The sequence below is a fragment of the Ostrea edulis genome, chromosome 1 (assembly GCF_947568905.1).
Source record: "Ostrea edulis chromosome 1, xbOstEdul1.1, whole genome shotgun sequence".
NCBI lineage: Eukaryota > Metazoa > Mollusca > Bivalvia > Ostreida > Ostreidae > Ostrea > Ostrea edulis.
In genome coordinates this window covers 52,107,416-52,124,267 of record NC_079164.1, presented here as the reverse complement: position 1 = coordinate 52,124,267, position 16,852 = coordinate 52,107,416, and the positions used below count along the sequence as shown (strand labels likewise).

General features: G+C 34.6%; 1 protein-coding gene across 11 annotated transcripts in view; it reads right to left on the bottom strand.

Moving 5' to 3' along the window:
- The window catches only part of LOC125650138 (basement membrane-specific heparan sulfate proteoglycan core protein-like), a 251,179-nt gene that overhangs the window by 113,081 nt on the left and 121,246 nt on the right, over nucleotides 1–16,852 (bottom strand). For all 11 annotated transcript variants that reach the window (XM_056153518.1, XM_056153520.1, XM_056153516.1 and 8 more), the window contains 6 exons: nucleotides 12,311–12,459; nucleotides 10,880–11,021; nucleotides 10,609–10,755; nucleotides 6,354–6,470; nucleotides 6,130–6,261; nucleotides 1,906–2,193 (listed from right to left, as the gene is read on the bottom strand). In XM_056153518.1, coding sequence (XP_056009493.1) covers nucleotides 1,906–2,193; nucleotides 6,130–6,261; nucleotides 6,354–6,470; nucleotides 10,609–10,755; nucleotides 10,880–11,021; nucleotides 12,311–12,459 — 975 coding nt within the window. The remainder of the gene's footprint in view (nucleotides 1–1,905; nucleotides 2,194–6,129; nucleotides 6,262–6,353; nucleotides 6,471–10,608; nucleotides 10,756–10,879; nucleotides 11,022–12,310; nucleotides 12,460–16,852) is intronic.

Sequence of the window (16,852 nt, the reverse complement as noted above, 5' to 3'; positions counted from 1 at the left end):
TGGTATGACTGGGACTTAAATGTACACGTACTGTACAAAAACTTCAGATTGTGATTTTACGTAAAATCATCCTTTCCCAATTAAAGAATTAAATACAATACACATCTAAAATATTAATTGCTAAAATCAGTGTATGAAATTTACTAAAAGTTTATTTACTAGCCAAGCTGCCAGTGTTGACTAGCAGGGAAAAAAAGTAATCCTGACATAATCCATGTCAGTATGCATCACTTAACCATATATGCAAAATCATTTGAATATTACCATAACAGAAACTCAGGTGCATGAATTTGATACGCTTGTGGGGAAAAAAATTGGTGGTCATCATTATTTTACAATACTGTCCTGTCCCCACAGTTGGAGTAAAAGAGTGCATCATGCATACCCAGTACATGGGATAGCATCACTCTTTGAATCTCATACTAAATTTACATTGAAGTGAACATTTAAGCATGCCTGTTCAATTATGTATAGATGCAAATCAAGATGTTTACACATAGATGCAAATCAAGATGTTTACACCTGGATTAAGTGCCTATTGGGTGCTTGGGTGCACTGATCTTTCATAAACTGCTGAAATATCAAGTCACCAAATCCAATTTCCAATACAATGACCACTTATTATTCTACATAGTCAAACCTAAACATCATGCTTCTGACCAAAACACGGGCTGGGGCAATATAAAACAGCCGAGTTATCCACAGCCCTCAAGACCCTCCACATACTATTACCTTGGTATTCTTGGCGAGAAAGGTCTGTAACCCTTTTCTCACCAAGCACAACAAACTCTGAAAAGAAAGATGGCATTACAAAGGGATGCTTCTACATTTATTTGACAAACTGCACCCTTGTGTTTCTTTTCCTACACGTTCCAATGCAAACATTAAACTGCTATTGTGGTCCAATTCCTGGCAGGCACAAAATGAACAACATAGGGTCATGTTTTTGAACAAGAATCTACACTATATGAGAATACTTACATCTAAATCTGGTAAGTTGTAGCTTTATGGTTCTTGATGAGTAGATTTTTTTTCTTATATATACTCATTTAAAAAGAACTAGGATCACTTCATGCATAAAATAGCCCTGTCAATTTTCAGTTTAGACAAATTCTTAACTTGTACATTGTTTTATGCAAAAACAAAGTATAGACATAATAATTTTACTATGAACTATTCAAGTTCATTCATTACAGCATTTATTTTCTTTATATAACTGGTATCAATAAATGGTCTTTATATAGCTGGTATCAATAAATGGTCTTTATATAACTGGTATCAATAAACAGTATCACTCCTAATGCCAAATACTATCAATTTTACCTAATTTTAATGCCAAAAATGCCCAGTAACAAACTGCTAAGTCTTATGAAATGCTGTACAAGTTAACAAATTTCTTCATTTCCTCTTAAACAGAAAAATAGCACTCCTTTGTAAAATTGTAAATAAAGAATACCTCTTTATTCATTAAATTTAAACAGTTTTAATTTTAAAACAAATGCCATTTGCTGACATGAAAAAAAATTCCCATTTTGTTCTATTTTAACACTATTTTTACCAATGGAATGGATATCAGTACCATTTTTATATGGTAGGAAAAAATGCTGCAATGTGGATATCTGGGGCATGCTATTTGTATACACCTTAATTTTAAAAACTTTCATATTTTGACACACACATAGGATGCCCATAAAGTTCATGGACAAGTATTGTTTTATAAAACTCTGGCATCATGCACTAAGTCTTACAGAATTTATACCACGATGGAACTAACTATGACCAACAAACTATTGAAATATACTGTAGCAAAATAAAAATATTTTGATTTAGTTAACAAATAAAACAATACGCAATAGAACTGCTTAAAAAATAAATAAACTATGATATGGTTCTAGTAGCACTTACGTCTCACGATAATAATAGCATCGGGGGACGCAAATATGCTTCCTTTCACATTAATGGCTTCACATGTGTAAGCCCCAGAGTCCTCCACTCGTGCATCTGTGATGGTAAGATTACCACGTCCATTAATGCTGGAAACATACACTCTGTCTCCAGAAGGAATGTTGCCCCAGTTTAACCTCCACACAATTAGAGGGGTTGGAGTACCCACAGCCTCACATATAATGGTGAAATATCCTCCTACTTCCACCTCTATGTTGGGGGGAGGGGCAATGTTAATTGATGGTGCAGCTACAAAACATCAATAAATTAAATTAATACTCCTAATTTTTCTATCTCATCTTAGACATTTCATAAATACAAAAATTTCTGATATTTTTGGGAGTTGAACTTTATTTACATCCCTTGGTCATCACACACTGCGCACACAAGTATATTGTAACATACTTCAATGTGGGGTTTCTTCACATCCTCATTTTATTTGAAATAATAATATAATCCTATATAAAGGGTGTTAAGAAAATTCGTTCCGTTTGTAAATTTAAAAAATTAAATAGAAAAACTAAATATTTTTGTTTCAAATTTTTACTGGTAACACTTTAGAATTTGTTTTCCATTATATCGATAGTTATCCTTCCCTATGTGCACTCTCTCGTGTTGCAATGGAGTGATGTAAACATAATGTCTATTACGTCATGAAATAAATATGCCGAGTTCGTTGAAAAAGCAGACGTCCTGTACAAGTGTCGATACAATTAATGAACGAGCTCAAGCTTTGGCTTTATTAGATGCAGGATTAAGTGTGAAGGATGTGGCTAAGCAACTATGTAAAAGTGAGCGATGGGTAACAAAGTGGAGACGAAGGCGAGAGCAAAATAAACAACTAACCGATCAACCGAGATCCGGTCGGCCATCGAAAATAGTGGGGGTAGTAAAGAAAAAAGTGGAGAACATAAAATACAAAAGAGGAAAATCAACAAGAAAATGCAGCAAGGAACTTAAGAACTCAGGCTTTAATGTAAGTCATGTAACTGTTTATAATTATTTGCGAAAAGTTAAAAAATGGAAGGCATTTAAAAGATCGAGAAATCAACTACTGACAAAAAAACAGAGGCAAAAGAGATTGAAATTTGCTCGTGATCACAAGCATTTGACGGCTGAAGACTGGGAGAACTACATCTTTAGTGATGAATCTACAAAATATTTGTTTCATGTTCCGAACCGACAGGACGATGTTGTATGGGGGTCCCAGTCAGATGAGGTTCCAGACGTAAGCTGTGTCAAGTCAAGCGCTAAAGTCATGATATGGGGTGCGATGGGAGTTCAGGGTTTGTCCAAACTTCACATTGTTCCAGTCGGCAAAACTATTAATGCTGACTATTATGTGAAGAAAATTCTTCAAAAAGAACTAAAACCTGCTCTGAATCGACAGAAAAATAGTGGTAGGATTGACGAACGAAAGTTGGTTCAATATCCAGGACACGCTACATTTGTTCAAGATGGAGCGACACCTCACACTGCCCTCCTAACACAAAATTGGTGTGAAAATAATTTACCAAACTTTATTTCGAAAGAAGAATGGCCAGGCAATTCCCCAGACCTAAATTGTATAGAAAATCTTTGGAGTATTCTGAACAGCGAGGCCTACAAAGATCCGCGCCCAACAACAATGAACCAATTACGCCGCCGACTTCAACGTACATGGAGGGAGATACCTCAGAAACATTTGATTTCTTTAATTCATTCAATGCCAAACAGAATTAAAAATGTATTGAAAAACAAAGGTGGACTGTCTGGTTATTAAAAACATAAAAACTTGTATATGAGTTGTTTATAAATAAGTTTAGGCATGATGTGAATCATGGAACGAACTTTCTTAACACCCTTTACAAAAGCTACGATTAAAACAAAGAGAGCTAATTTCAAACTATGAGCATCATACAGAGATCTTTGTTTTCCAAAATGACAGGAAAAGATATTTTCATATCAGTTTTTTCTTTTCCATTTGGAAACGGGTATTGCACTAGGCACTATACAGATTAGTTCATTGTTGATTAGAGGGTTTGAAGGTTAAGACATACTCAACAAGATGTACTGTGAGCAATGCTCACTAAGAATACCCCCCCCCCCCCTTACCCCAATCTCCCAAAGGGTGTTGTTAATAGGTATAAATGACCTCTTTCCTGAGTGTAAAAATATGGTATGCATTTGTAGAAGAAAATGGAAGACATAGTCCGAACACAAATCCATGGCATAAACCTATAATTTTGACCTTGAGATCAAAGGTTAAGGTCATAAAGAGGTCATGAATGTACATGACACATAGTCTCATGGTGATACACCCATGTCTTATGGTATGACTATGTCAAAACCCTATAATCAATTTTGACCTTGAGGTCAAAGTTCAAGGTCATATACAGGTCATGAAGGTACTCGACACATCGTCTCAAGGTGATACACTCATGTGTCAAATATGGTATGCCTATGTCAAAGAACAAAGAAGTTATGGCCCGGACACGAATCCATTGTAAAAAACCTTTAATTTTGACCTTGAGGTCAAGGGTCAAGGTCATATAGAGGTCATGAAGGTACTTGACACATCGTCTCATGGTGATACACTCATGTGTCAAATATGGTATGCCTAAGTCAAAAAACAAAGAAGTTATGGCCCGGACACGAATCCATTGTAAAAACCTTTAATTTTGACCTTGAGGTCAAGGTCATATGGAGGTCATGAAGGTACATGACACATCGTCTAATGGTGATACACTCATGTGTCAAATATGGTATGCCTATGTCAAAGAACAAAGAAGTTATGGCCCGGACACGAATCCATTGTAAAAAACCTTTAATTTTGACCTTGAGGTCAAGGGTCAAGGTCATATGGAGGTCATGAAGGTACTTGACACATCGTCTAATGGTGATACACTCATGTGTCAAATATGGTATGCCTATGTCAAAGAACAAAGAAGTTATGGCCCGGACACGAATCCATTGTAAAAAAAACCTTTAATTTTGACCTTGATGTCAAGGTTGCCTAAGTCAAAGAACAAAGAAGTTATGGCCCGGACACGAATCTGCACAGGCAGACAGACGAACAGACAGACAGACAGAGTGATTCCTATATACCCCCCAGAACTTCGTTCGGGGGGTATAATAACACACTGGAGTCTTTGCACATAGTAAATAAATGATATTATGAATATTTTGGACCTGCCCTCAAGTCAGAACCCTGGAGTTGCTAAATTCACAATTTCTGCTTTTCCTAAATATGCATTTAGGTTTTCTACAGTATCAGCAAAATGAAAGAATTAGTCTTTCAAAGGATGAAGACAATAATCACTATATTATGGCCCTATCCTGGAACCAAAACCCCTACCCATTGGATACTGAAATTTACAAGTTTGGTAAAGACCTACCTGCTCCTTCTAATATCCATTCAGTTTCAATTTTGAATCAATACCATTAAAGAAGATGCTCTTTAAATGTTTTACACATAAACACTATATGCCAAGTTTGGCCCTGCCCTGAAGTCAGAACCTCTACCCCAGGGATCATAAAATCTACAATTTTGGTAGAGGCCTTCCTACTCTACATCACTATGCCAAATGTTTTTCTTTCAGATGTTCTGAAATTTACAATTAATATCCCCCTGGTCCCAAAGATGCTTTATACAAAATTTGAAAAGAATTGGAATGGTAGTTATCAAGAAGGAAGTTAAAAATTAACAAATTTAATAACTGATCATTTTGGCCTCACCCTAATACCAAAACCCCTACCCCTGGGTTCATGAAATTTACAATTTTGGTAAAAGGCTATCTACCTGGTACTCCTTCCAAATATCTATTTAGTTTCAACAGAATTAAAGATATTATTTAAATGTTTTACACATAAAACTATACATATATCAAATTTGGCCCCACTCTGGAGTCAGAACTTCTACCCTTGGGATAATGAAATTTACAATTTTTGCTCTACATGATTATACATTTAATTTTTCTTACAGATGTGCAGTTGTAGAGAAGATTTTTGAAATCAATTTTTGCTCCGCCCCCAAGGCCCTGGGGTGTATTAGTCCTATTAAAAATGTTCAATTGCTAATGGAGGGGAAACAACGGATGATGACGGACACAGGCCAATACCAATTGGTTACCTGAGTGGCTCAGGTGACCTAAGAAGTTCAACTTCCAGGAGTGCATTCTATACTTTGATTTGAATGATTTTTACCACAGCCGATTTCATCTGATCTGTCTTGACAATCAATTTCTCCATCACATTGATATGAGGCAGGGACACACTGGTCTCCAGAAGTACACTGGTATTCCTTGGCATCACAGCGATCTCCAATACCCCTGGTGGCTGTTATAAAATACAGAACAATGCATCACTGCTGTTTTATAGTCTATCATATACTCCATTATTAATTCAACATGTAAACAGTAAGGGCTTACGGCAATTTTGTTCATCAGAGTCATCGCCACAATCATTGTCTCCATCACATCGCCAGATCTTCATGGCACATCTTCCGTTAGCACACTTAAATTCATTTGGTTCGCACAATTTGTCAACTGCAATAAAGATTCAAAATAATCATGAAATGGAAAATATTACAAACATACCCGCTTTATTGATCAGACACTTGCTGCTGTAACATGTACAGTACATTATATGAATTTTGACAAATCATGTCGTTAAAATTTGGGAAAAAAGAATAAATGTCTGCAATTTAATTCTTTAAAAAGGGCACCACAGAACTGCTTCACATTATGCCCACATAATCACAATTAAAGATGTTTGCTCCTGTATAAGGTTTGCATAATGACATGTCTTATAAATTGTGTCTTATCAGAATTTCATTTTAATAGCATGCATATGATATTCTATTAAAAGTCTAAAAATGTATAGGTAGTGCTGAAAATAAGGTATAACAATGCCAGTGAATAAAAATACTTACAATTAAAACTTTAAACAAAAGATATTTGTAAAGTATAAATATATGCCACCCTGCCCCTTCCTAAAACATCGCTGTACACTACATACTGATTGGTCAGCACACCAAGTATGAAGTCTGTGGGGGTAAAGCACTGATCAGTTATCCATTGCATAAGAACCCTTATATAAAATCTGTCTGAACTTGTAGTGACCTTGACCTTGGACATACTGACCTACTATTAACAACATGAATCATCTTTACATTCATATCATTCTACTAAACATAAAGTCTGGGCTGTAAAGCATTTTCCAGTTACCCTTTGCACAAGATGTGGGAGACCAGCTGACATGTGCAAAGCAATATTCCCTCCTTTTATGAAGGGGGACATAAAACTTTAATTTGCCAGCTAACTCAACTAAGAAACAAAGGTCAGATGCAGCATAAGAATTTTGAATGGTTGTATACATATTCTATTGCTTGATCATCCACACAAGTGTGAATTATGTAGGGCTAATATAGTCTACTGAAAATATACAATTAAAAAAAACGTTTACCTACTGTCCATGGACAACAACGACAATGCTGCTGGTATGACAATAACTCTCCAGACAATAAATACCCATATTTTATTTGGACATATAAAAACTCGGGAGTGTAGAAGTCCAACAACTAATGAGAATAAGACTTGCCAAATAAATATTCAGTAAAATAAACTGGCACATATCAGTATAAAATATACAACCATTGTAAATAACTACATTGTATATAATACAAAGGTCAGACATAATATAGGTAGATACATCATATTTATGTACAAACCCTGAAGCGTATTATTACACCAAATGAATCCTTACCATTTCGTTCTGCATTCAGAAAATATTCACATTTCCAATGTTTTTGCTTTCGGTATCTTTACCTACTGTAATGAGAGCCCCTGAATGTGATGCAGATGTGAACAATGTAGAATGAATTTTGATATATAGTACATCTGTTTTAACAGCTGGGAATTCCAAAAGAACTTAAAGTAGAATGTAAGTATAAATAAATTTCATTTTTGACAATACATGAGGGTATGTACTACGACGCTTCATGCCAGCAGACTTTTCATGATGTATGCTAGCGTTGTAAAACCTCACAGTTCATACCCTCTTGCATTTTCAAAAATGAAATTTTTCTTAACTGAATGTTCAGTAAACCAATTAATGGTATACAGACCCTGAAGCGTACTACTACACCACTTGCATGGAACAGTACGAAACGACTCTTGCACGGAATGCTGAACGGTTTGCACGGAACAGTGAACGGTTTGCACGGAACGAAACAAAATGCTTTGTAGATGTAGTAGTATGCTTCAGGGTCTGTAACACATGTACAGGAGAGAATTAGTTCCAAATCCAAAGTTTGGGCTCATTTTGTTTCATTCAAGTCACAGGACTCCTGCAAGATGTCGCTGTAACACAAACATCTGCACAACTTGTACCACAATTTTTCCATTGAAGAATGGGGCATTTAGGTTTTTCCAACACGCAGATAACATTACGTAATTACACACTGTTAAATAAATTTAAATATCCAGGTGACCTTAAACTGCTACAGACTTTGATGTTAAAACACGAAATATTTCATAAGAACGTAAGCAATATGAAAAAACAACAATATATACCAATAGTTTCATACTTCAATAACAAATAAATATTTACTATCTGTGTGGCAGCGATGTCAGTACTTTTCTTTTAATCATGCATAATTAGGCAAAAAAATGTAAAGATCTATGACGTCAATTAAAAAAAAATTATTGGGATATAACTGGATTATTTATAAGAAATACATTTGGAACAAGATGTGTTTGTGAAACACAAATGCCCCTGATAATGGCCAATTCCAAAAATGGCCAAGGTCACAAGGACAAATATCTTGTCACAAGAAATGCTCATGTACAATATGAAAGCTCTAATATTTACCATTTAGAAGTTATGACCAATGTAAAAAAAAAATTAAAGTAGGTCAAATGTCAAGGTCAAAAGGTTTAGTACCAACGGAATGGTTTTGTCACAAGGAATACTCTTGTGAAATATCAAAGCTCTATCACTTACTGTTCAAAGGTTATTAGCAAGGTTAAAGTTTCAGACAGAATGACAGAATTGCAGAATGACAGGACAAAAACAATATGCCCCCCGATCTTTGATCTCGGGGGCATAAAAACCCAAACTATTTAAAAAACATAATCACAGCAATTACTATATTCCTGAATTTTCTTCAGACCACAATCAGTCATACTGAACAAATAAATGGTTTGATACCTCATACATTTTGTTGTTGATATCAGCGAATCTAAATATGTCGTTACAATGCACTGTCAATAGACAGATCAAATGTCTAAAGTCGTGTTGCAAGATGTCAAGATGTTTTGACAGCTGTATGGATAACTTCAGAATTTTCTGAGTCTTTAATGGATAAATCTATACATAAAAGTATACACTGGCTGCGCTTGCTCCAACAGTAGCATCATCAACATAAATATCTTGGGGAAAAAACAGAAATTCAATATTTCAGCAAACAAAAAACAAAAAAAAATTAGTCACATTCTCTCACCCCCTCTCTCATTCTATATAATATTGTAAAACAATAATTATAGCTGCTGAAAGAATCTGAAATGGCAAAAATTAAAACCAAACTCTTGGTTCTCATCTAGGTGAAAAGCATTCTCTTTTTGGCCCAAACTGGCTGTTTCTATCTATAATCATTTTGTTCTCAGTAAGAACCATTTTATTCACACCACTCACCATTCATTCACAAATTATTTGTTTTTGAATAATTCAGCTTTCCACTGGTGTAATAGTACGCTATCAGGTCTTTAGTTTGATATCGCTAGGTGAAATAGTAACTCCTACTTGGGCTTGCTTTAAAAACTATAGCTTGATCATATGTCCATAAAATACAAAATCCAGCATCCGAAGTAAACTTAGTAGCATGCATCTCTAGATGCATCAACCATGCAATGTGTCATATCTAGGTGTCGCTTACAAATTCAAAAAAAAAAGGAACATGCAACAAGAATTTTAACTTGCTGACTCATCTTGAAAGCGTAGGTCATACCCAGCATCTGTAACCAGGAAGTTAGTATACACCTCTAAAGATCATTTACATATTCCTGTAACCAGGAAGTTAGTGTACACCTCTAAAGATCATTTACATACACCTGTAACCAGGAAGTTAGTGTACACCTCTAAAGATCATTTACATATACCTGTAACCAGGAAGTTAGTGTACACCTCTAAAGATCATTTACATACATCTGTAACCAGGAAGTTAGTGTACACCTCTAAAGATCATTTACATATACCTGGTCAAAATATGAAGCATTGCTACTTTGAATGAATAAGATAAGACATTTAGCAAGGAATCTGTGCAAACATTTCCAAAAAATGTAGGTCATGCTCAGGTCCATCATCTGCATTCCTAAACCTATACCCATAAATGTTTGGCCAAGGTAGGACATACATTTACTTTGTAACATGACAAAATTTGATAACTTAACCTGCTCTAAAAAAAAAAATGTTACCCTTGTCAATAATCTGGAAAATGTAAGTCACAATCAGCATTCACATATGATAGTTTGCATCCCTATTAACTGATGTTACTTCCAAACAAGTTTGGTTCAGGTACGGCCTAGAGTAATTTGAGAATGTGACACAACCTATTCTAAGCACTAATTCCTTTTGTCAAACTTGTATCCATTACTGCCCAATCTTTTTTTTTTTTAAAATACTAACAATTGCAGAGAGAGGGGTCTTCATCTGATCCATCTTCACAATCTCTATCACCATCACATCTGTAATCAGCATTGATACATTGCAGGTTCTGGCACACCGCCTCTCCTGGTCGACAGATTCCAGTGGGAGGGAGAGTTGGAGGAACCACTAAATAGATATAAGAGTCCCTCAGTGATCATTTCATAAAATCTTAGTCAATTTGAAGACTAATAAGAACTTTTTTTACCGAGTTCACTTGAGTAACATTGACCTTGTTCTGTACGACACTTACATGACTGTACATCCAGTGTAGCGATGGCAAAATATCTTTGTTCCTGTCCTACTACTGTACAAATGTACGATCCGGAGTCCAGTGGCTGAAGTTCTGGAATGGTCAGAATGTCGTTCTCTACTGAGGCCCGATAAGGCAAGGACTACAAAGAAACAAAGCAGAATAGTAACATCGCTTTACCAATCTATATCACCATGTGTACATAATAATCATGATAATGTGCTAAAGACTTGTGCACTATGTGTTAAACCTTAAAGGGACTGATTCACGATTTTCCCCAAAATTTTGTTTTTCACTTTTAATGATCAAAATCTACTGTATAATGCATTTGAAAGATTTCACATGAAAATTAAGGTTATACATTATCACAGAAGCTCATTTTAGAGAGTTTATTATTTGTTTTGTAAACAAAGATTGCAGTATGCTATTGTTTACGAAATTTTCAAAAGAAATGGATAAGCTTATCATATCTTTCACATTTCAAGCATTTTTGGGGTAAAATGTGTCATCTAAAAGTTAAAATTTGTGACTATGCAAAATTAAGATGCATTATATAACAAAATCAATATTTCACTTCTTTGTTTACATAAAAAGACTCAAGTCTTTGTTTACATTACACATATTTAAGGCTAAAATATTGCTTTTATTCTTGCATTCAGAAGGTCAAAATTTTGGCTGTCAACATTAAATGAGTTATATTTTTAATGTTTAACATCAAAAATGAAAAATATTTTTATCAAAAATCGTGAACCAGTCCCTTTTTAAATTATTATTTCAGCTTAGGACAGGCATAACACAACAGTATTATAAAAATGAAAGAAAAAGTGAGCAAGCTCACATACCCCACACTCCAACATTGCTTGACAATTCCTCACATAATGAATGGTAATGCTATGCATTACTGCAATAACAGGACAGACAGAGTCGAAATTCTAAGTTCAAAAGGAGAACAACTCCCAGAAACATTATTGAATCAGAATTTCCTGGGAATATGCACATCTACTAAGTTTCACAAAATTCTGTTGAGCCATCTCAGAGGAGTTGTGCCGACAAGAACAGGACAGATAGATTCGAAATTCGAAGTTCAAAAGGGGCATAACTCCCAAAAAAATTATTGAATCAGAATTTCCTGGGAATATGAACATCTACAGTGTGTCCTCGTTAACTATAAAGTTTCATGAAATTCTGTTGAGCGGTCTCAGAGGAGCTGTGCTGACAAGACTAGGGACTGATGAACGAGTCAAAAACATTATACCCTCTGCAACTTCATTGTGTGGGGTATAATAACATATATATGTACATTGTAGGCATGGATTTCTGAATGATATAGTATTATACCTTTATACAGCTTGGAATAAGTACAGTAGATGAATTCCCATTTCTTGTTTAACAATATATAATTATCTTTATAAATGCTACAAAGACTGGTACCCCATTGTTGCTTCGGCGGCTCCAGCTAAGTGGAACATTTCTACTGGCCTGACATCTAAATCGTGCCTCCCGTCCCTCCCTCAGTCTCAGACTGGGGGGCGAGATTGTGATGATGAGGGGTCGTTCTGTGGGCGCAATAGTGGTGGGTGCTGTAGGAGAAATAATAGACAATGCTCAAAGCTCTTCAGTAACGTGTCTTAATGTGTGCAGCAAAACACAGCAGCATTTCATTATGCAGTGAAGTGGCCGTGTCAAATCATATAGTTACACAGTTAATTCAATGTAATATCAAATAGCCATCTCAAAAGAGATGCTAGTGAAATGACAAATTATATCTAAATAGAAAGAAATAGATTTCAGCAATAATTGTCTACTGAATGCACACATGATACACATACTTATTTTTCTAAATAAACTTCCACAGTATCCAGTTGTTTGTTCACACAACTCTGACAATACGCATGCCAAAATAATAAAATCTACAACATTACAATCAAGTAAGGAATTCATTCCATAATTATTAAAGATTCTAGAACTATGTGTGAAAGTGACTATTTTTAGTCCCTGAAATCAAATTTCAGATAAAAGTTTGATATTTTAGTAATTGCTTATCAAAACTTTGAAATACCACTTCAATTCAAAACAGTTGAAATATATTTAATGTTTTCATTTAGTTATCATGCCACAAAAATGATGGAATTTCAAATGTTACACTTCTCTTGACTGGGAAACCTGGAGCACACACATGCTCAGACACTGTTCACTGATACAATATGTGAAATGATTGTATCAATAAAACATACAAAATTGATGACTGAACAAGCCAGCTCTATCATATATCAAGCAAAATTTGCATAATACTTACAACTTTTGGTTGTATTTAGGAGATATTGCAGAAATGGTTCTTTTTGTGATGTAATTGAAAAAATTACACACACTCCATATTGTTATAGATTCAAACACATTTCTTACAGGCATCAATTATCATATATTATGGTAAGTTAATTATCAAACAATAGAATCAATCAAAATTTTCCATGTCCTCTTGGTCAGATATTGGTAAATGATTTCATAAAATTAAATTCCACCCATTTCCACCTGTATCATCCATCCATCCAAGTTATACTTAACAATGCATCAATTTGAAAATGTTTTTGGTCAAGATATCAAAGTTCAACACTAAGGTACATATTATCAACTTTGTCTAGTTAAAGTGAAGTATGATCATTGGTATCAATATAGGTCATAATCCCAGTTGGACTTGATCAAATCTTGGGAGAACAAATTCTAAAATGCATGAAAATACATCTGCAGCATTTTTTTCTTTCAACTTCTTTTGGTTTGTTAAAATGTATCGAGAAAAACCAAAATTTAAACTGCATTGGTTGTACTTTTCATGTTAAATCAATGTCAGATCATCCAAATGCAAATCTACTGTTGGGAATGGTTATGATTATATGAGTAGAATCAGTTCATGACATTCTTTAGGTTATACAGAGAGTCAGAGAGATAGAAAGAGATCAACACTAATAAAGTTACTCTAAAAATACATCAATGTGAACAATTTAGAAAGTTGTTTCTGGTGTTTTAAAAATAAATACTGTTCCATCTTCATACAACATGAATTTCAAAGAAAGTCATTTCATTTTTAAGTGAATCTTAAATATTTTAAAGGTAATAAAAGTTTCTCACAATCAAAATATTTGAAAAAACCTTTGGCACTTAATAGTTTAATAGAAAGCTTGAAAACATTCAACTTCTCAAAGATCTTAATATTTTATCAAGTATGTGTTAAATCCCTTCATGAATTTTTCATTCATATTGAGACACCAGCTGCTGTTTTCATGGGCTGTCTTGAGACAATGACATACCATGTACACTAGCATAAACAGAAGTTATATTAGTATATAAACAATGGGAAACTCTGAAATATAAAGTAACACAAATATTCCATACAGTATTTGAGAAACACAGTACAGGAAACACATACCATAAAGTATCATACATAGTGCACACACATGTATATATCTAAGAGTACCCCCATTCCCCCAACATTAGAACAAAAATTCTGAATTTAAAAAGTAGACCTATGCATTAGGTGTGCAAATCTCATAAATCAACATCAAAATTCCCTAAATAATAAACTTTATTAAGAATTTCAACCTATTTATCGAAAAACAAAATTATGGTACTGATTAATATTACCGAGGGTGGAACAAGCCAATTACAAGATGTGTTTGTGAAACACAAATGCCCCCGATAATGGCCAATTCCGAAGATGGCCAAGGTCACAAGGGCAAATATCTTGGTACCAGTAGAAAGATCTTGTCAAAAGAAATGCTCATGTACAATATGAAAGCTCTAATATTTACCATTTAGAAGTTATGACCAATGTAAAAAAAAAAATTTAAAGTAGGTCAAATGTCAAGGTCAAAAGGTTCAATACCAACGGAAAGATCTTGTAACAAGGAATACTCATGTGAAATATCAAAGCTCTATCTCTTACTGTTCAAAAGTTATTAACAAGGTTAAAGTTTTCAAAAAGTAGGTCAAACTCCAAGGTCAAGGTCACAGAGTCAGAAATGTTGGTACCCACGGAAAGGTCTTGTCACAAGGAATACTCATGTGAAATACGAAAGCTCTTTCACTTACTGTTCAAAAGGTATTAGCAAGGTTAAAGTTTTCAAAAAGTAGGTCAAATTCCAAGGTCAAGGGTAAAAAATGTTGGTACCCACGGAAAGGTCTTGTCACAAGGAATACTCATGTGAAATATCAAAGCTCTATCACTTACTGTTCAAAAGTTATTAGCAAGGTTAAAGTTTCAGACAGAATGACAGAATTACAAAATGACAGACAGGACAAAAACAATATGCCCCCCGATCTTCAATCTCGGGGGCATAAAAATAAGATATTAGATCCGCTCACATATTCGCTACACAAACATCTAACATCCCATAGAGGGTCACGTCAGAGGTCAAATTTGCATGAAAAATTAACCAATCGCTACAAAGGTGGAAGTGTCATCAACATCAAACAGCATCAACATCCAATTAGAATCCTCATTATATACTGTATTTGGTTACTTATTAAAGATGGTGACTGATGAAGAAATGGAAGCAATTAAAACTGCTTTGAAGCTATTTGATCTCGAGTCTTTGGAAAATGAACAAGAACAGATACTTAAATGTCTTCTTTGTTGAAGTATACATGAAAAGATCCCCCGATTTTGCCATAGTTTAAAATTTAAACAAAAACATGCGATAAACAAGTAATGATCGTGGGTGCCGCCATATTTTCCCCTCTTTCGTAAACAATACATGGAATTGTGGGATAATACCCTATCGATATGAAGCGGGAAATTTGATTGGCTGTTGCAAATTTGACCTCTAACGTGACCCTCTATGGGATGTTGTTAGATGTTTGTGTAGCGAGTATGTGAGCAAATCTAACATCTAATTTTAATTAGATTGAGGGTGTAATTACCTTAATATTTCATGGCTACTCATAAGAGAGTATTTTTCTCTCATACCTATATTTCTATTTATTTTTCACTTTCATTGTGTCCAGCAATGCCATATTCAGAATTTTCAAATTAATTAAATTTTCGCTATACATTAAAAATGATCCCAGAATCGGATTTTATGACCTTAAATTTAGCAACTACATTGCTGACAGAAAATCAACTGGTTAATGACTGAGTGAATAGTATAAGAGCTATTCCTCTTTGAATAAAAACACCTAGAGTTATTGGCATGCCTGCACACACACAAAATAGTACTTGTAATTTTGCAGATTTATTTATCATATATTTGAACATATAGTAATAAACCTTAACATCAATCACTATATATATAACTGACACGTAATAATAATGAGACTTTAGGCCTAAATCAATATCAGGATGACGCGAGACGTCATAAATGGCCTACAGGTGGGGAAAGTCTTTTGGTGCAGTGCAAAGTCAAGTACCAGTTAGGCCTAATCAAAATCGCTTGTTTTCTTTTCAAACAAGCATTAATACGAGTGTGTAAACAGAGATTAAAAGTGGTTTTTGTTAGTGGACATAGACATGGATTTTACTTTTGATTCGTTTCCAAATGGCCAAACCTTACAAGGGCTCAAGTCTCATATATACCTTTGAAACATGTTACATGGAAGACATATTAGGACGTTGGAAGAGAGAGTGTGGAGATATTGCTAGTCGAGCTTGTGAGATACCATAAAATTAGATATATAAGTATTAAGTTCATTGGGGCAGGGGGTATTGAATGAATCACAATTTTCTCTCTTCGAAGAAATTCCATCAATAATTTAAGATGATTGCCTGTTTTCATCATAATTGTGTTCTTATTTTCATTAGCCTCTATGAAGTAATCTACATTTAAAGGTCGAAATTTCGGGGATGCTGAACATCATGTTGCCTAGTTGCAGAACTGTAGCTCTCTGAAAAAATATTATGACGGAACAGAGAGCTACAGATCCACCCCTTGTAAAAACCTTCGATTTACGGCGCACAAAAAGCTGCACACCCACCATGAGCCC